Source organism: Porites lutea, chromosome 1 (genome assembly GCF_958299795.1).
Source record: "Porites lutea chromosome 1, jaPorLute2.1, whole genome shotgun sequence".
NCBI lineage: Eukaryota > Metazoa > Cnidaria > Anthozoa > Scleractinia > Poritidae > Porites > Porites lutea.
The window spans coordinates 59,025,331-59,045,739 of record NC_133201.1 but is presented as its reverse complement, the minus strand read 5'-3'; the positions used below and the strand labels follow the sequence as shown (position 1 = coordinate 59,045,739).

The following is a 20,409-nucleotide window of genomic DNA, read 5'->3' as shown; positions in this document are numbered from 1 at the left end:
AGATCATCAACTAATGCAAAAGGCCTGTTACGTTAGTCATAATATATAGATTTAGCCAGGGCTAAAAGCGAAGCTCTTGTTAATAAAACTTGTAAACAAAAAAAATTAAATCGTCTAATGCTAAACGGGGAGGCCAATGGAAATGGCATCAATAGATCTAATTAGCAAAAAAACAAATTGCACGTGCAGCACACTTTTTTTTCTAATTAGCAAAACAACAAAATTTGCACGTGCAGCACGCTTTTCGTCCTTCTTTGCCGTTGTTTTGCACAACTACAACGCTGTTTTGTAGGACTAAACGTCAAACTTCCTAGTTGCACATTATTTTTATGGAGGAATTCTTACCCAATTGTCTCCTGTGTTGATGTTCGCTTTTATTTTTCACTGCCGCTCAGTTTCACCTTGCTGGCCACTAGCATTTCTCATTGTCTCACAGCCGCTTTGAATTTTCATGTTTTTCTTCCTACAAAATTCTTCTCTTTTGTTCTCAGAAACTAGCTCTAGCTCAGTTTCTCTGTTATCCACGTGAGTGTAAACATCAAAAATAACGTTGAAAAAGACGCGACTTTGTTGTTGTTTTTTCTTTCTAAAAGTCCGGGCGGCCATGCGATTTCTTTCTAAATAAAACCTTGAGTTGCATTTGGGTTGCCATACCTGTTAATTGAATTATTTTACATTGGTATGTCTGTGGTGCGGACGGACGGTCGGGCGGGCGGTCGGTGTACGGTCACGTGATTACCAAATTTTCTCGGATGGGTAGTTTACCACATTTTTTTACCCATGGTGCTCCGCTGCGCGCTTCGCGCGCGAGAGCTCCGCTATGATAGGAATTTTTGACCTCAAGGACTCCTTCCAAGAACAATATGCCAGCTGCGGATGATTGTCTTCTCCCTCTTCTAAAAATACATGAAAAAAAGCATGAACTGCTAAGTAGGTGACATGATTTACTCACTGTCCTTTACAATTCTCGAGGTACTGGGGATTGTCTGTCCTGCACTAATTTGAGCGTCACAGAGAGACACGCGGGATGACTTCAACGAGGGTTTGATTTGAATTTACAATTTAATTTAGTTGTACGAGCTACTGCATCTATTTCGTCTACTTTATTTTCTCGCTATGGGAATTTCATGTAAAAGAAAACTTAGTTCCAAAACCAAGTTAACTTCAATCTCTCTTTTTGATAAACCCTGACGTTAGATATTTTAAAACGTACCAGAACTTCAAATCGGCGCCAAAAAGACGACCTTACTATTGCGTGCAAAGGTGACTTTCCGAGAACTGTTTTCTCCCCAGGGGGGGTACTCGGGATTTCAAGTGGCAGGGATGATCGAATCGAACCAAATTCAAGACCGACAAAAATCCCTAGGGCTTCCAGCAAAACCCAAAAAAATCCCTGGACCAAAAATGCAGACTATTGTATAACACGTGCGATGTAAAGCGACACCATAGTTAACTATTAAACAACAGCAAAACACGTTTGTTTGTACTTTACTCGCAGAACTACGCAGCCAGGGCACAACCGATTCTTTTTAATACCCCCAAAAAATCCCTACTCAAATCAAGCTACCCCAAAAAATACTTGCCAAATTTTCCTACCCAAAAAAATCCCGGAATCGAAAATTTCAAACCCCCAAAAATCCTTCGATCATCACCGTCACTTGAAATCCCAAGTACCCCCCCTGGGGTTTTCTCCACCTTTGCACTGTTTTTGTGATAAGAATTATATTTTCCCTGTTTCCTCTTCATTTGGTTATTGTTGGAAGAAATCAGGCATTAGAATAAGGGACTGTGCAATAATTATCAGGAGTGGCGGGGGGGGGGGAGGGCTGAAAAACTAGAGGGGGGGCATTACATAAAATTGCTGCCAAGATAGAGGGGGCTCAAAGTAAAATCACTCATTTGACGGAGGGGGGTAATTAAGTTTTATTCGAAATGTAAATAAAATTAAACGCAATAAAAGATTCTCAATACAGGCATCATGATAGACTGTAACAAATATCAATACGAACAGCTGTTAAACGATTATTGAAAATATTCCATCAAAATGAGAAGCAAATTCACAACTGATCAATTTTAACCCGTCTTCTAATTAATTGAGCTGATCCTATGTATAGCAAAAATCATGAACTTGTTTTTCAGCTTCCCCCATAAAACAATGGGAATCAAACAGATCTCGTAGACAAGCTTTGTTGGTTTTTGATGTGAATAAAAGTAATGTTTCTTCATCGACTGAATCGATTTGCTGAATTCCGTATATATCTGGCTCATAACAAAGTTCAACAGGCTCTCCTCCCAAGGATCTAAATATAATGCAAGCTCTTTTTCGTCTGTTATTTGAAGCGTTCAGTCTCCTGTTCTTTGATTTTTTTTCTCTGCTCCTTTCTCTTTGTGGCTTCAGAAGTTTTAGATTTTGAGCCAATGTGGTAAGCACCACAGTACTTAGCAAATGCTTTGTCTAAATCTTCAATCAGGCGATGAGAATATAGAGTGACAATTTAAAAGGTATTTACTTAAAGGCATCTATGGTAATGGTGGCGGTGAGGGGTGGGTATGTGTGTGTGGGTGGGTGGGTGGTGGGAGGGGGGTGCGACGTTATTTTTAACATAACAGAGGGGGATTAGAACTAATTTTTTGGTTTCTGATGGGGGTACTGTCTAAGTTTTTGGTAGATAACTCTAGTTCTTCCGCCGCCCCCTCCTGATAATTATTGCACTCTCCCTAATAGGTTTACTTTCTCAAACTAATCATTCATCGACTGATGTTTAGTTGGACTCGACCTACTTGACTTGCCCTCTTACAGTAGCGGAAAAGCTATTTTTGTTGTGCATTCTTTACATCATCATTTCATATAGCCAGCAGCGAAGGCTCATTCATTCTTGATACCGATATTTAAGAGGGTTTAACCTGCAGGACAACGGCGTGATTTACCTCTCAGTTTCAAGGGTTTTCTCTTTCTATTTATTCACCTACTAACAGCAAGTCAAACTTCCATTGAATACTTTTTATAAAAGGAGTGAAACGACAGTAACACTTGTGACTAAGGAATGCTTATTAAGTGATGATTTCAGCAAGTCATGTTTGCAAGGTCAGACAAAGTAAAAATCCCACAAACAAAGTGCTGTGGAGTCTTGCTCATCCACACGGTTAACAAAAAGTACAATAAAAATGTTCACTATCCGTGATAATTTTCTTACAGTGCTGTTTTCAATCTGGTTGCGAGATGCTTTATGTCTCTACTGAGAAGTATTCTATAATAATACGAGAACTAGCATGGTTATTGATCATTACTTGTACTGCGGTTAACTTTCTTCGTGGACAAATCAGTACCGCCACTGAAATATGGACTATATATTTAAGAGTCTGCGTAGTTTCTCATTTATTCTAAGGTAGTAGAAATGAAAAATACCACGAAACAGAAAAAGGATCGCTCAAACTGTGACATATTGAAAGATCGAGCTCGGGCGGAAGAGGACCGAGCCTCTTTCGTGTTTTTCTTCGAGCAGCGCGGATCTCTCGCAAGAGTGTTGTTATATTTTCCTGGCGTTTCGCGTTTCTTACGTGTCGAGTGAACACAGTCTTTCTCCCAGAATGTCCCCACAGGAATGCCGAAGTAGTTTTTGTGTCGTTTGAAGGACGGTATTTCCGAGAAACTACAAGTGACGTCCTCGTTGAATGGTCTTTCGTGGCATTCCCTGTGCTTTGAATACACACTTGTTGCCGGCTCGCTGTAAAAAGCTTCTACTCCATGGTGGTATGGACCGTTTAGGATGCTCAGGGAGGCTAAGCTTGGGAAATGAGGAACAGCGTCATCTTTATTAACCACTCTCCAGGTGTTGCTAACAAGCTGATCGTGTTGCAAAGCGTAGTCATAGTTTCCAACTCGAGGCATTCCAAACGTGTACGATACGATTTTATCACGAGAAGCAACATTGTAATATCTGAGCCATGTGCTCGCCAAGGACGCCATTGCGCCACCCAGAGAATGCCCTGTAACCCAAATTTTGTAGGATGGATTGTCAGCGATGAGAGCCTTCACTTTCGATTCCATGCTCGGCCATAACTTCTCAAAGCCTCTTTTCCAGTAGGTTTGAACTTCACCATTGCTTAAAAAAGCTTCCTTAGGGCTAACTAAACCCTCTACAAACTCAATGAATGCTTGTTCGAAACATTCGGAGCCGCGAAAAGCAATGACAATAACGTTCACGGTATGGGAAACAGCAACATAGCAAGAGCACTGGTTATCAAGGAAATCACATTTCTTTGTTACAGTATGCTGTATTTGAAAGTCGTCAGATGGCAAAGAGTTGTCGAGGCATTCATGGGGATGATTTGGATCATACGCCGCAGCGGAAAGGAGCAACATCTTTAAAGACAATTCAGGGTTGTATTGGGGCAATTCTTCTCCACAACGAGACGGATCGACGATATTTTCCGCCCTCTTGCACTTTGTGGTGGGGGAGCCAACGACATGGCATTTGTTGTCCCTTCTACACCATCTGCACGTTTTGCCTGAAGAGGTATTGGAGGCGCAGTCTTTACAGTTTTTGTAGTTGCAGAAAATACCAACAACTACGTTTAGCTGGAGGAAGATGGCAAAGTAGTAAACAGGGATTAACGTTATCATCTTGATAATGCTAACAAATAGTATCCACCGAAATGCTTGGCATTTAAGCAATGGATCGTTTTCACTGTCACGCAACAAAAAAGTAAATTGAAAACCGTCCAGTGGAAGAAGCCAGGAAAATGAAATGTTGTAAAAGACTAATTTTTAAACAACTTGTCCAAGTCTCAGGTCTTCGTAACCCACAATTTCTGAGTTATTTGCCGAAACGTTTGACGCACCTTTGTAGAGCTTTGTATGGAGACGCCATATTGGTGCACCGTTTTGGTGCACCAATATGGCCGCCGGAAATCAACAAAAACATCTCGAGTTCACTTTTTCTATAAAACCTCGTTCTTTTCACTCGAGAACTAGCATACGTGCGCATAAACATATCTTCTAATACTTGAAATAGTTATACATGCTGAAAATCAAGAGGAGAGACTTTTTTTCAACGAGACAGCATTCCTATTTTGGTGTCACGCACTGTGAAAACTCGGAAGTTCAAACTGTTGTATTTTCGAAATGAAACATGCTACGGGAATGGAAACTTGTACAAAGATTTTCTTTTTGTTTATCTTCAACCTAGCGTAAATAAGAATTCGTAAAACCTCGCTATTTTAATTTTACAATTTGATGACGTCACTGTGAAAACCATCTATAGTAAACGTTTTCCGTGTTTGCATAGCCTGGTATAAACACGAGAGGGGTTGGGAGAATTCGAGATAAATATGCAAACCCGAGACGAAGTTGAGGGTCTGCATAACGGTCGAGAATTCTCCCAACGCCTCGAGTGTTTATATCAGGCTATGCAAACACAGGAAAAAAGTTTTCTATTGCTTTTATACAATGACTTTCCAGAGAAAAGACGCAAAACTCTTTCTATGGCACTGATTAAAAGAGAAATTCTTACCAGTCACAAAGTCTTGCACGCGTAATCAGTTCTCGTTTTGCAAAAAAGATGCTTTCCAAAATACGGACTTGTCTCGCTTAAAATGTCAGCTTAAGCGAAAAAAATTCACACACCTTCTTTGTAACGATTTTCCAAGTTTCAGCCGACGAAGGAATGGGTAAATAAAGTAAACTTGTCGAGTTTTTAACTCGAAAACTTTTTCAAATTCGTGCTTGCGTGATTAGCACGCGAAAAGCAAAACATCTTGACGCCACAACCATGTTTACATACTCTCACGCAAACACTCCTCTCGGCCAATCAGAGCGCGCGTACTATCTTAGTTATTTTATAAATGTCGATACATGGCTAACAAGTCTTATTTTACAATATCGAAAGCCTTTTATGAAAATCACGTCAATCTTTGTTTGTTTCCAAGAATTACCAGAAGTCAGATGAACTCGTTGAAATGCCTGTAACTCAAAACAGGTCAGTATATCAATAACAAGATGCTAAACATGGTGCAGAGTACAAAACTAAGCAGAGTGCAAAACTAAGTATAAATCTAGTGCTCTGTTTTAATCTTAATCGTTGTTTAACATGTATTACCGAAACGGAAATAAACTGTCTTCACATTTTTCAATGTGATTTGATTCTAGTTAGCGATCCGATTTCTTTTGGTTTCTTAATTTCTTCCTATTTATCATAAATCTTACATTGCGATTTTAATGACGCCGCTTACTACTTCTTACTCATTGTTTCTTAAATACTTTATTTCTATTCATTTGGATAAGCAGCGGGAGCATCTGCAGAGGAGAGATGAGGGTAGGTTCATCTTAGCAACCAACTCTCTCAGTCTTTTTTTTACCACTTTTCTAAACCTCGCTTGATTAGAACTGTGCACTTTGTTTACAGGGGCGGATCCAGGAGTTTTTTTAGGAGGGGGTGCACTCGTCTCTTCCTCTACTTCAACACCAATAATTCACATTTTTTTTTTGGGCAGAATACCAGTTGTATTAGAAAACCGCAGGTCATCTCAGGGAAGGGGGGGGGGGTGCGCACCCCTTGCACCCTCCCCCTAGATCCGCCCCTGGTTTAATTCCTTGCTGTTGGGTCTAGCTGTCAAATACCTTTTTCGTTACGTACTTTTGCCACCGCGGTAAACGTTACAACTTTATTTAAGAGCAATGAGTATATTTTTATCACTTCTAAAAACCCTTCATTTGGCAACACGGCTGTCAAGAAATTCGACGCGATCATCTACTCTTGCTGAGGTCTTTTCATCGTACTATCAACATGCTGGTAGGTCTCAGTTTCGCGTTCTTTGCCAAGTGAACTACAGTATACATATAGCGATCAACAGAAAACAGTTTAGTTCAGTCTATGGTCATTTGTGTCGTCATCAACGTGAAATATAGGTCGAAATGAGATTCACATTTCAATTTCAACTCTCTTACAAATAGAAAAGCAAACATATATTTTTTTTTATCAAGAAACGCTTTCCTTGTGCTGGACACGATCCATGTCCGAGCTGAGATTCGTGGACCACGGTGGATCAAGACACGATTAAGGCGCATGGGCATCATGATGTTGTCATTCTGACTTCATCTAAATCTACGGGAAGCACGATTGAATATGGGTCTGATTTGTTTTCTTTGCATTGTATTCCTGGGTTGCACAATCCATCAGGTTGATGTCGTTGATGTTTTCTCCTAATATTTCTCATTTCAACACGCAATACATTTATTTAACATTGTCGAAGTTTCGACGATATTGTAATTATTCTCTTACGTATGTGGTGGTTTTTCTTCAGTGACACGAACCTCGATGAAGGATTCATACCGCTATATTTGCGACAAGGTTCACCATATTATCACAAACCAAACAAGTCCTTCTTCGTAAGAGTGGAACTCTTAGCATTTTCTGTCAACTGGTTGAAAACAAGGAAAGCCTCCGATTTCCCGATTCCCCTGAAAGAACAACGGTGTACATGACAGTCATTAATATCAGGGCCCGAAGATCTCCTCGTAAACTACGAAAACCTTCGAAGTACCGATTGCTATTTGCAGACTTTTATTCACCCCCATTGGCCATTAACTTCTGATCTAGAAAAGGATAATGACATGTTTGTAAGGAAATAAAAGATTAACTTTCAGATCACCCTGGTTAACTAAATAATACAGATAGTAAAGCAAGAAACCTTTTATTGCCTGTACGAAAAGCAAGTATATTTCCCGAAGCGATGATGTTTTAGGCTCAAAGGGTATCTCAGATCGTAACGATTTGATCAGAAAACAACACTTCAGCTACTGTGCTATATATGATAGTGCTCAGGCTGATCCTATTGATTATTACACATTGTACTCACTATCTGTCTTTTCATTGGCTAAGAGCCTACAGCTAATTTTGGAAATCAACGCAACCTACAGATCGGCTAGTTATCTGCTAGCAGATAACTGACTTAGCTGTAGGTTGCGAGCGAAATGTATCATTTCCAATAACAGTATCAATTTAGGTTCCTTGCGACGGTGTGTTTGTCGTTGTTTTCGTCAAAACAATGTATAATAAAGCCATTATTATATTCGGTTTTTGTTATATCCTAAATAATCAAGGCCGTCTCGGTAAGCGTTATCAGGTGAGCCTCGGCCTTCGGCTCGGCTGATAACACTTACCTCAACCTTGACTATTCCGGATACCAGAAAGACCTCGTCCAATAATTGTTTATTATTAGGCTGGATTAATAAGAGAAGAAAAAAAGCATAAGCGAAAATGATTCAAGAAATAAGAATCAAGTTAGAAGACAGCAGTGATAGTGAAAGTGTAAAAAAAAAAAAACTTTTGAGAGAGCTTCCGCAAAATGATTAGGCTTGCAAGAAAGACGCTGATAGTTATTCGTTTCCGTCAAGATTTCGGGCACGCACGCGGGATTTACACACGAGCAGCTGCAAAACAACTCTTAGAGCAATCTCATTTCCTGATGCCACAATACCTTGGTCAGCGGACGGTTCCCGTTGGCCATATAAGGCAATTCGCCCTTTGGGAACGACGCTCCTGTTGTTTGGAGCGAAAAATGTTTGGTAAAATTGAGTCCCTGCAGTCCCTGCCCCAACCAATGCTATATTAATTTATTCTATGTGTTTCCCGTGCACATGAAACGGTCGAGTGCGGTTAGTGCGGAGGAACGCGCACTAGAGACGCGTCACGTCACGTCCCTGACAAATCAGTTGATGAGCAACAGTGAAACTTACGTGGTCATCCTTGATGTCCACACTAATCTTCAGACCGATTTCCTTTGTTTCCTTTGATGATCGACTTACTAGTTTTTGTAACCTTTTTGCTTGATTATGTGTTGAAATGAAGATGAGGTGACCTGTACAGTAACGCTATTGATCCCCAAAATAGACCGCAAATGATCCACGACCCCAAGTGATCCCCCTTGTCCAACCGCAAATGATTCCTTGAGGAAAATGAATAGGATTAAAGTTACTGGATCATCGTCTCTAGTTTATTATCATGACAAAAAGCATTTAACTGAACACATTTTTCTTTAAAATATTTGCAAAAAAGGAATCAACTGTAAAACTACATTTAAACTGACTTAATCATGTTCAATGAATGAAACAAACATAAATGCAAACGACAAAATCTGAAATAAACTTAAAAAGTATCAGTAAAACAAGAAAATAGCTCTTGAATAGCAATGTAGAGTCTTGCTTGATTTACTGGTTAACATTTAAGCAAAACGCCAAGATACTGAAGTTAAATAAGATGTTCTATTTTTACGAGAAAATGTCTCTGAAATCAGACTTGTTTTCGGATACTCGATCAGTATCAACCTCAGAGGATGATCATTTTAGTGGCGGCGAGCTCTCTGAAACCGACCCAAAATAAGCTTCGCTCTGGTGTAGCCCCCATTGACTTATGAGAATTCTGATATAGGTACAAAAATTTACGCTGGCTCGTTCCTTCGCAGTTTCTCATTCCCTGATTTTGAATCTTTGTCTGACTGTCTCAAGTAACAAGTTAGACGTGACATTTTCACTAGATGGAGCTGCTAGTATTCCGTATTCCTCAGCATTAAAATAAATGTTTCTGTTTGACATCCTTCCTGTCCTAAATTGTGACAACAACGAAACATCCGAAGCTAAAAGAAAGGAACGGCTATTTATAATTTTATTATTTCACTTGCTTTATTCGTTGTGCAAGTTCTCAGCACCATTCACCATTCATTCCAAAAATCCATTCAACTCCTCTACTTTTCACGGGATAATTTGCGATCGAGGATCATTTGGGGTCCATTTTGGGGTTCATTTGCGGTCTGGGGATCATTTGTGGTACTGTACAGAACTGCGGAAACCTAAATTAATATAAAATGAGGATATTCATCTGACCGGGCCTTTATTGTCTAGATGGAGGATGGTCTACTCAGTTGTAGCTACAGGAGTAAAATTAAGAAAAATGAAAGATCTTCGGTCCGTATAGTGAAATGGAAGGAGAGTTACAGAAAGAGTCAATGACCACTAACAGCCATGTAACGGTAAAAATCGGGAGCTCTTAATTATCCCTTTTGTAGTTACCATTGAAGAGAGTACATGACGTAACTAAGTTTTGAACCCACCCAAAATAAAGTTTACATTAATTTAATCACTCCTAAACATGCCACACGAGTGCACATCCGTTTTTCCTTGTTCGGTCCTTGTTCGGTTTCTCGAACAATGTGCATTACCTACAGTTCATCTTTACAGAGCGAAGCCCGGAAATGCATTTAACCAATCCAAAAAATGAAAGTAATAACGCTGAAGTTCATCTCAGACTCTGAACAAGGGGATATAGCCCAGAACTGTTAACTAAGGGCTATGGGTCCGATACAACCTAAATATGCATTCTATTAAAGATACATACAGGATACTTTAATAGCTCTCAAAGTTGAATGACATGCGCAGTACTTAATTTCATTTAATCTTTTTAACATCTTACTCTGTTAGCTGCTTTTGTAGCATAAAACAATACTCTTTTCTTTTGTTTGCGAGTAGGTAAGGTTGCCAAATTAAAGATCTACATTTATCTAAAGTGCAGTAGCCTCTCTCAAAACACAAAACATATATATGCTGCTCAGGGGTTTTGTTATTTATCCGTAACTGCAAACCTTTTGCTGCACTGATCCATTTATCGGAAGCTTCAAGACACAAGAATGCTATGACATACACGGATATTGTCAAAAACTGTTGTGTGTCATATTCTACAGTGCAATAAATGCTCTGAAACAAGTAATTTCTATTTCAACCACTTCTGCTTATTCGAACTTATTATGAAATACGCACATTTTGGAAATATCTGGCATGTGTTTATCGCTAGAGTATGTTTACGTTAATGCGTATTTCCGCGAAAACTTGTCAGCCATTCAGATGTGAGAACGTTATTTATACCTTGTAGCCTATCCTACACGCTAACATTTGTTCTGCAGTCAGGATATAAGCATTACACGTACAACTTCTTATATCAAGGAATGTACGATAATACAGATAATGTTGTAGAGTGCAGCAACAGCGAACCCAGTAAGCAAGAAACGTGACGTGCCTTTCGCTTTATCCATTATTTTGAACGCTGCCGGATGGAAGACTTGTAATTTGAATTTGCCCGACTGCATCACTTGAAGACCAATCTCCACATTATCCGTGGAAACACCAATTCCTCTCAATTCCTCTACGGTAACCTCCCATAAGGCGTTGAGCGTTGGAAGGTTGTCCACAGTCTTTTGCTTCTTGACAATCGGTAGCGATCTACGGTTCACAACCTCATTTTGGCAATACGTTGCAAGGAATGGTACATCAAAAATCAAGCCAATTATTGCAGCAGTTAGATTAGCAGCTCCACCCATGCTACACAGAAATCCCACTGCAGCAAACCATAATGGCGACACACAATAAACTGGTAGCGTTTCATATGGATAGAATGGATTACTTTCATGGATGAAGATGTTTGTGTATCGATGGACGTTTGTTCGACGAACATCAAACTTGGTGCCATAATTTTCAATCTGCACATTTGTCTCGCGTTGAATCTCTGCTCTTGTGATAGGCATTCTATACTTTTGTAATTGGCAAACCTGCAGGTGATAAAATTTGTAGGAGAAGCAAACACAAGACTCTGTGGAACGCTGAAGTGTTGCTGTGTCAACGCAATAGGCTTTTCCCCGAAATAGGCCTTTTGGCCGCGTGATCAACTGGGTGGCAACTTTGTTTTTCCCATACAAATCCTTCTAATTTTCGGCGGCCGTTGCAATAGCTACGTTTGAGAAATACGGCTGAAAATTTACAGGTTAACCAATTTTAATATGCTCTTTCAGTTCGTGCTAACAAACTTTTCCTAAAGTGAGTTGTTTTTTGTGTTTACAGAAAGTTAATCACATCATCAACTAATGCAAAAGGCCTGTTACGTTAGTCATATGATACGAAGTTTTGGCCTCAAGGACTCCTTCAATGAAAAATCTGCCAGCTGCGGATAATTGTCTTCTCCCTCCTCTAAAAATATATGAAAAAAAGCATGAATTGCTAAGTAGGTGACATGATTTAGTCACTGTCCTTTACAAGTCTCGAGGTACAGGGAATTGTCTGTCCTGCACTAATTTGAGTGTCACAGAGAGACACGCGGGATGACTTCAACGAGGGTTGGATTTGAATTTACAATTTAATTTAGTTGTACGAGCTACTGCATCTATTTCTTCTACTTTATTTTCTCGCTATGGGAATTTCATGTGAAAGAAAACTTAGTTCAAAAACCAAGTTAACGTCAATCTATCTCTTTGATAAACCCTGACATTAGATATTTAACGTACCAGAACTTCAAATCGGCGCCAAAAAGACGACCTTACTATTGAGTGCAAAGGTGACTTTCCGAGAACTGTTTTCTCCACCTTTACATTGTTTTTGTGATTAGAATTATATTTTCCCTGTTTCCTCTTCATTTGGTTATTGTTGGAAGAAATCAGGCATTAGCATAATAGGTTTACTTCTCAAACTAATCATTCGTCGACTGATGTTTAGTTAGACTAGTAATTGACTCGCCCTCTTTCAGAAGCGGAAAATCTGTTTTTGTTGTGCATTGTTTAAACAGCCTGATTTTATACAGTAAGTCATAGTAAAGATTCCAGCGTCGATACGGTGACTAGGAACTTCCCACCATCATTTCAAATATCCAGCAGCAAAGAAAAAAATGGAAGCTAGGCTCATTCGTTCTCGATACCACGATACGGATACTTAAGAGCCAGGGTTTAACCTACAGGACAACGGCGTGATTCTCCCAGTTTCACAGGTTTTCTCTTTCTGATTTATTTACTCCTTTAAATACTATTGCTCCTAAGTATGATACATCAAGGTTTCTTTCTAGCAAAATAATAATCGATTTGAATAAAAGGAGTGAAACGACAGTTACACTTGGGACTAAGGAATGCTTGTTACTGATGTGATGATTTCAGCACGTCATATCTGCAAGGTCAGATCAGGGACAATCTAAAAATCCTACAAACAAAGTGTGCTGTGGATTTTTGCTCATCCACACGGATAATAACACGTAAAATAAAAATGTTCATTATCCGTGATAATTTTCTTACATTATACTGTTTTCTAACGGGAGTTTAAGTTCCGAGATGTTTTATGTCTCTAATGAGAAGTATTCACTTCTATAATAATACGAGAACTAGCATGCTTGTTGTTCATTATTCGTGGACAAATACAGCCGTTGAAATATAAACTATGTATCCATGAGTCTGCATAGTTTCTCATCTCAGTATTTTAAGTAGAAATGAAAAATGCTAAGAAGCAAAACAATGATCGTTCACGCATTGGCATACTGGAAGATCGAGCTTGAGCGGAAGAGGACCGAATAGTTCTCCACAAAACTACATAAATATTAACTAAGATTATAACAGTGTAATTACTCATGGTAATAGCAAGTTTTGGGACTAACGAAAGCTTGAGGTCGTACGAAGACAAAACTTAGACAAACAAACAGCTGTATTAGGGACTTTAAGATCCAAGGACGCGATGGCAAAGAAAACGTGGCTTAAAAAGTGAATATGCGTTCTTTCAGTCTTACTTGCGATTATTCCTACAATTGTCAAGTGTGGGTGAAATTTCAAGAGACCATATCCAAGCCAGAAAGAGACATATAAAATTTCGTCGTCGCCTGTTTACGTCCTCCATAAAACGTAAAATTAAGCAATTTCACGTCGAAGTCGAGCAAAAACGAACAGCAAAGTGGACGAAGACGTATGATGCACTGTAATAGGTTATTTCTTATGCTCTTAGCGTTACCGTCACGTCGTCGGATCTTAAATTCCTTATTGCTGCAAGCTGTGGATCCTCAGTGCTCATCTGGGTCCGTCGCGTACCTTTGACAACACTCATTACTCGTGGTATATTTAGTTGTTACGAATGCAGTTTTTAAGCATGCTCAGCTTTTGGTCTTATTTCAGTCAGTAAAGCCAGTGCCGTGGAATGGGATGTTTTATATCTCTGTCCTAGCATTAATCTCTGACTGTTACATACTTTTACAACTTAAATGATTTAGACTAAATCCGTAACTAAATCTCACAGTATAGTTACCTTTTTAATCGAAAATGAAAATGTTAAGTAACAGGAAACAAAACACTGATCTTATGTGCATTGACTGCACTGTTCGAGTGGAGGAGGCTTTTACAGACTGGAACCGCGGGGTTGCTGTGACGTGTAACGACCCATTTATGTACTTGTTCTTCAAGCAGCGATTTTGCACAAAATGGAATCTTTTTGACACTGTGGTATTGGTTTCTTCCGACGTTTCTCGTTTCTTACGTGTCGAGTGAACACAGTCTTTTGCCCAGAATGTCCCCACAGGAATGCCGAAGTAGTTCTTGTGTCGTTCGAAGGAGCGAGTTATTTCCGAGAAACTGCAAGTGACGTCCTCGTTGTTTGGTTTTCCATGACATTCCCTGTGCTCAGAATACACACTTGTTGCCGGCTTGCTGTAAAAAGCTTCTACTCCATGGTGGTAGGGACCGAAGAACATGTTTGGCACGCCGTAAACTCCTGGAAAATGGGGAACAGCGTCATCATCATTAACCACTCTCCAACTGTTGCCAACCAGCCGATCGTGTTCTAAGGCGTAGTCGTAGTTTCCAACTCGGGGCATTCCAAAAGTGTACGAAATGATTTTCTCCCGAGAAGCAATATTGTAATAACTTAGCCATGCACTTGCTAAGGACGCCATTGCACCACCCAGAGAATGCCCTGTAACCCAAATTTTGTAGGATGGATTGTCAGCGACGAGAGCCTTCACTTTCGATTCCATGCTCGGCCATAATGTCTCGAACCCTCTTTTCCAGTAGGTTTGTACTTTACCCTTGCTTAAAAAAGCTTCTTTAGGGCTAAATAAAGTCTCAACAAACACAGAAAATGCTTGATCGAAACATTCGGAGCCGCGAAAAGCAATAGCAATAACTTTCACGGTATGGGAAACAGCGACATAGCCAGAGCATTGGTTATCAGAGAAATCACATTTCCTTGTTACAATATGCTGTATTTGAAAGTCGGCAGATGGCAGCGAGTTGTTGAGACATTTCTGGGGATGAAGTGGATCATACGCTGCTGCAGAAAGAAGCAACATTTTTAAAGACAATCCAGTGTCATAATGGGAGAACTTTTCTCCACAGCGAGACGGATCAACAATATTTTCCGCTCTCTTACAAGGGTTTGTTAAAAATGCGCCTGGAGTATGACATTCACTGTCCCTTCTACACCATCTGCACGTGAAGCCAAAAGCGTCGGTATTAGAAGCGCAGTCTCTGCAGTTGTCTGAGTTGCAGTTGAAGAAACCAACGACTTCGTTCAGCTGGAGGAGGATGGCAAAGCAGTAAACTGGGCTTAACGTTACCATCTTGATGATGCTTACAAATGGCTCTCATCGGAATACTTGGGACACAATATTTGGCTAACATGTATTATTTTGCAATCTCGAATACCTTTTATGGATAAACGTCAACACAAGTGACAATCTTGGTTTGTTTCCAAGAATTACCAGAAGTCGAAGTATGAATTAATCCCTGTCACCCAGACTGCCTATCAGGTGGCTATGATACGACGCTCATTGTCAGTTTTAAAGTACACATTAAAATTACTGCGAAACTAAGTAAATCTAGTACTTTATTTCAATCTGAAGGGTGATATGGATTTTATTTCAGTTGGCATCCCGGTTTCCATTACGTTCCTTCCTTCCTATTTAACATAAACATTATTCCACCATTCAGGCCTGTAAATAATTCTTCCCAACTAAGAAATCTAAGATCCATGGCTACTCTGCGCGACTTCAGTCCAAAGGATTTCATTGACGACCTGCAGGCTATCAACTGGAATAATATTTGCAATCACACTTTTCTCAATCAATCGATTTCTAGATTTTACAAATGCGTCAACCAAAAAATTAACACCGCCTTAAGAAGTACAGCTAATCGTAAACAAAATTCCTCATTAAACCGTGGCTGACCGCTAGTTTAAGAAAAGTAGAAACAACCTCTTCTATATTGACCTCAGAATGTGATTAATAGAAATTGTACAGAAACAAAATCATTACTGTTATACGCTTAAAAAGAGGTCTGAAATTCACAAAAGAGACGCACGAAACAAGAATAAGATTGACATTCCAGTACAGAACTGTGACAGGCCCAAGGACCTTTCAATTTCGGGCTTTTTTGACACTGAAACTCTTTATCCAAATGGCTCACAAAGTTAACATACATGGTAACATTTAAGAAGGAACTTATGCGTCATTTAAAATCGTCTCAGCCGGCGGGCGGGGGGGGGGGAGATCTTGGGGGTTAATTTTTGCTGGGTGTGTGCCACTGGCCTCTCAGCGCCCCTACCCCATTATAGTCTATTCTGTGGCTAATTAGAGACCCCATCTTAGTCACTTTTGGGCTAATATGTAATTTTCCCGATCCCAACTTAGTCACTTTCTATTTTTATGAATTGACCTATTTTTTTTAGATTGAATGAGGAAAGCTTTTTCTTTTCATCTGCAGTACAAACATTCTGGTGCGTTTGCTAACCGTAAGTATGAAGAAATGTCTTACCCCAAAAAATCCGAAAATGTACGACCCCATTCTAGTAACTCTATTGAAAATGCGACTCCATTAAAGTCAACCCAGTCGTGACAATGCGACCCCATCCAACGGCACATCCCCATTAACCTCTTATGAGGAAGTAACCCCGGGCGTCTCAGCAAGCAGTCTGAGTATAGCAGTCTACCTAAATGGTTTTAGTAAAGGAGCATCGTGACTTTTATGGACCGAAGGGTTGCTTACATTTTTCTTTGTAACGGAGAGAATTAGGTCAGATAAAAGTAGCTGGAAAGCTACTTTTGGGATAGGCTAGGTCAGCGGTTTTTAGAGAAAATTCAAAATGGTGGAGGAAGATTCACGGTATATACTTCATGGTGGAAAGCCACAAAGGCATAACAGATTCACACTCGACTGACTTGATTGACTCGGGTGAAGAAGGTCATTCAACAATTTTTTTTTGACTTATTACATTTTTTGGTTTTAATTGAGGAAAAGTTGTTTAGCAACGCTGGTTACGTCGCAAAATTGCACAAAAATGATCAGAAATCTTACCTTAATTTGTTTTACAATCTGCATATTTTAGCATCAGACCAAAAATAGTTTCTTTTTTTTCCAGCAACTTTTGATTGTGTTTTGAGCAACTTTTGAGAAATCACGCAAATCTTTTTGGAAAATCTCGAGCAACTTGTGGAAAGCCCTAAGTGTTAAAGACATTTACTGCAGTGACTACACCCCCAAATTACTTGCCGCGGTGGCGGGAGCTATGGTGCTCCATGTTGGAATTCTCAGCCCGTGGGGTGGCTGATTATCCGGTTCGGGATAGGGCACCTGGATCCGGGGGTTATCCCCTCAACAACCTAGCTTGTTACACGTGTGTGCATAGGGGCAGGGGGTCCTGGCTCATGAGAAACCCTTATTGAAGTTGTGGCAAGTACGATATTTGTTGCCTCTAACTGTACTTGGTACGAATGAGGGTCCTGACTGGAAAAACCAACTTCTTCCTTCATAAGTGAAGGGTAACAGTAAACGTTTTAAGCCATAATTGGCTGTCTATGATCGACCACTTAATAAACTTGTTAGCAACAGCCTTTTGGCGAAACATCATAAACACACCAGCCTAGGCCCCTGTAATGTTCAGCTGCATAACGAATTAATGACAGGTATTCTAACAATTCTGCAGCACGACAATTTGGACAGTTCCATAAACTTACCCGAGAGGATTTCCCTCACAAGCTTGGGTGGGAGTTCGTGTACTGAATCCAAAGTACGCTGGAATGCAGAGGAAGTACTGTTGATATCATACCGCTTGCGCCAACAACAGCAGTAGAATTTAAGGTTTCTTGGACCGCAGAAGGAACTTTGCCCTCAGCTCGACGCGTTTCTCTCAGGAACAACCGCTTGAGAAGACGACGAAGAACCAGTGAAGGCGTTCGTTGCAGCTTGGGTAGCTGCGGCCGCTGTCTGTTCGATCGTCTCGTTGCTGGTTGCTTGGACCAAGGATTTAGCTTGAGTCTGCTGGCTCTCGCAGAGCATTCTTTCGTCATATTAGAGTTGCGGTTCAGCAGGTCCTGGACTTGTTGTTGTAACTGCTGAAAGTGTTGCTGGAGTTCTATGCCGTCGCCACCATTTTGAACTGGGGGTGGGGCGCTAATAGGTTGTGCATTTCGCCGGGCTTCTTCTCTTGCTTCTTTGAGCCGTTCGACGAGCGCGGAGCGTGTTCCGGCGGTAGGAAGGCTCAGTTGACTACACAAAGTACGGAGGTCTTTCACAAACAGGCTATCTAGGTCGAGGTCAGCTGGAATGTTGACCGGTTCGCCAGTCCCTAAACGTTGTGTCCGCTGGGAAGATTGCATTAGAACATGTAACTGAAGCTGTTCGAGCTTCTCCCGCAAAATAAAAAGACCGGGATCTCCGAGGCGAGAGAGGCGAGAACTAATCCGTAACGCTGCAACACACTTGAAAAGAAAAGTACGGCACGCCACATTAGAATTTAAAAACAACGCTTCAAGACATTGTGCTTGGTCGTGAAGAAAAAAACAGAGTGACTCCACATGGGAATGCAAGCTATTGAACATGGCAGAGTGCCATGTGATTGGTCAAATAAACAATGAAGAGTTCATAGGGTTCCACGTGAAGATCACTGGACATGGGACAAAGCTCAAACAAGAGTTGTTGATTAACTGAAATTTATTTCCGGTGATCAATAAATTATGATAAGATTTTCCCAGTATTTAAGGATGAAGATGACACACTGTCTGAAAAGGTTCTTGAGTTCATCTTAACCCGTGCAAGGAATGAAACATGAAGATGATGTCAACCGCGGAAATACAATTTTTTGGCGGTTTACTTGCAATTGCTTAAATTGCATTTACCACTGCGATGATCATATCTTCACTTAAAATTTGTATTTCCTCAGTTCACATCATCTTCATGTGTCATTCCTTGCACGGGTTAAGATGAAGTCAACAAGTTGGCCTGCTCCCAATGTATGGGTCTTTATGGCTCAAATGGTAGTGCGCTGCAGCGCTAACACAGAGGCCATGGGTTCGAATCCCGTTGATGTCCCGATATTTTTTCGGGTTTATTTCCAATTGCTTAAATTTCATACACCACTGCGATGGTCATATCTTCATTCAAAATTTGTATTTCCGCAGCCCACATCATCTTCAGGTTTTTAGGTACAGTTAACTATGAGATTCTGTTAGCTAGACTTGAAAATTACGGTCAGTCAGTGGAGTAAGCAACTCTGGTTTAGATCATACCTAACTGACCGAAAACAAACTACGAATTAAAGTCAAAAACAACGCATCTAAGGCTAAAAACGACCTTGTGCGGGGTGCCGCTAGGCTCTGATCCACGGACCACTCTTATTTCTAATTTACATCAATGTCATCTGACAAGTTCTCTTCGCTGCTTTCCTTTTATCTATTTGCTCACGATATCACTATAATATTTGAAAATAATCTGCAGAAACTCGAATCACTTGTTAATCGGCAGCTTGTTAAGGTCAACGAATGGCTAAACGCCAATAAATTAACTCTGAACATAAAAAATCACATTTTGTAATCTTTCGCCGGCGGCAAAAGACAATGTCCCTCATACCTAGGATAAGGATTCTTGGCTCTGCGACTATCGCCCACGCAAGCCTTTAAATGAAAATTTATTTAAATATCTTGATGTAATGATTGATTCAAATCTTTCATGGTTTTCATGATTTTCTCGAGAGATGAATTCAAGCTTTCGAAGCAAAAAGTTTCCGGCCGCCACGTTGGTGTCGATGGGCACCAACATCGCGTCTTCATACAAAGCTCTATAAATCAGGAAAAATCATTTCTCTGAATATCTCGCATATGCCGGACCTGACCTCAATCTTGGTAAGGGTCTTTGCATATTTTCCTCTTCATTTCCAGATTCTGGGCTTTTATATTGAACCGTTTTGATATTTCATTTTTCAATGGCGTGCAGTGAAAACCGGCGATTAGTGATTGAACTGACCAGGAAACGGTTCTGTTCTACGATCATGTGTTTTCTGTCGTCACAATCGTGCAAAAAAATTCATATGTCCGAGCCGAGATCCAAGGCTTGCATTTGTGAGGTTTCTCTTGTGGCTGATTAAAGCAGTAAGACGCGTTTAAGGCGCATGCGCATCATAGTGATTCCTCATTCTGATCTCATCTAAATTAAATCAAACCAACAAAGCTGGGAACAAGATTGAATATGGGTCTAATTTGTATATATTCTCTTTCGCACCGTCAATTACTCACTGAGAAGACTGAGGGCATTGTAAGTTCGCTTACTGTCCCTTGGATGCCTTCCTCGCATCGGGTT

General features: G+C 40.3%; 2 protein-coding genes across 2 annotated transcripts; both read right to left on the bottom strand.

Moving 5' to 3' along the window:
* Positions 1-2,947: 2,947 nt before the first annotated feature.
* Positions 2,948-4,660, bottom strand: LOC140940607 (lipase ZK262.3-like). Its single transcript, XM_073389606.1, has one exon. It carries the CDS (start codon positions 4,622-4,624, stop codon positions 3,377-3,379), a length of 1,248 nt encoding a protein of 415 aa, XP_073245707.1. The 5' UTR covers positions 4,625-4,660; the 3' UTR covers positions 2,948-3,376.
* Positions 4,661-12,801: 8,141 nt separating this feature from the next.
* Positions 12,802-15,475, bottom strand: LOC140923433 (lipase ZK262.3-like). The gene has a single exon (XM_073373531.1). The coding sequence runs from the start codon at positions 15,399-15,401 to the stop codon at positions 14,097-14,099; it is 1,305 nt and encodes a 434-aa protein (XP_073229632.1). The 5' UTR covers positions 15,402-15,475; the 3' UTR covers positions 12,802-14,096.
* Between the last annotated feature and the right edge of the window lie 4,934 nt (positions 15,476-20,409).

What these genes read in the sequence shown, in the direction of transcription:
- LOC140940607 (XM_073389606.1), bottom strand. Translation starts at nt 4,624, where the DNA reads ATGATAACGTTAATCCCTGTTTACTACTTTGCCATCTTCCTCCAGCTA.
- LOC140923433 (XM_073373531.1), bottom strand. Translation starts at nt 15,401, where the DNA reads ATGGTAACGTTAAGCCCAGTTTACTGCTTTGCCATCCTCCTCCAGCTG.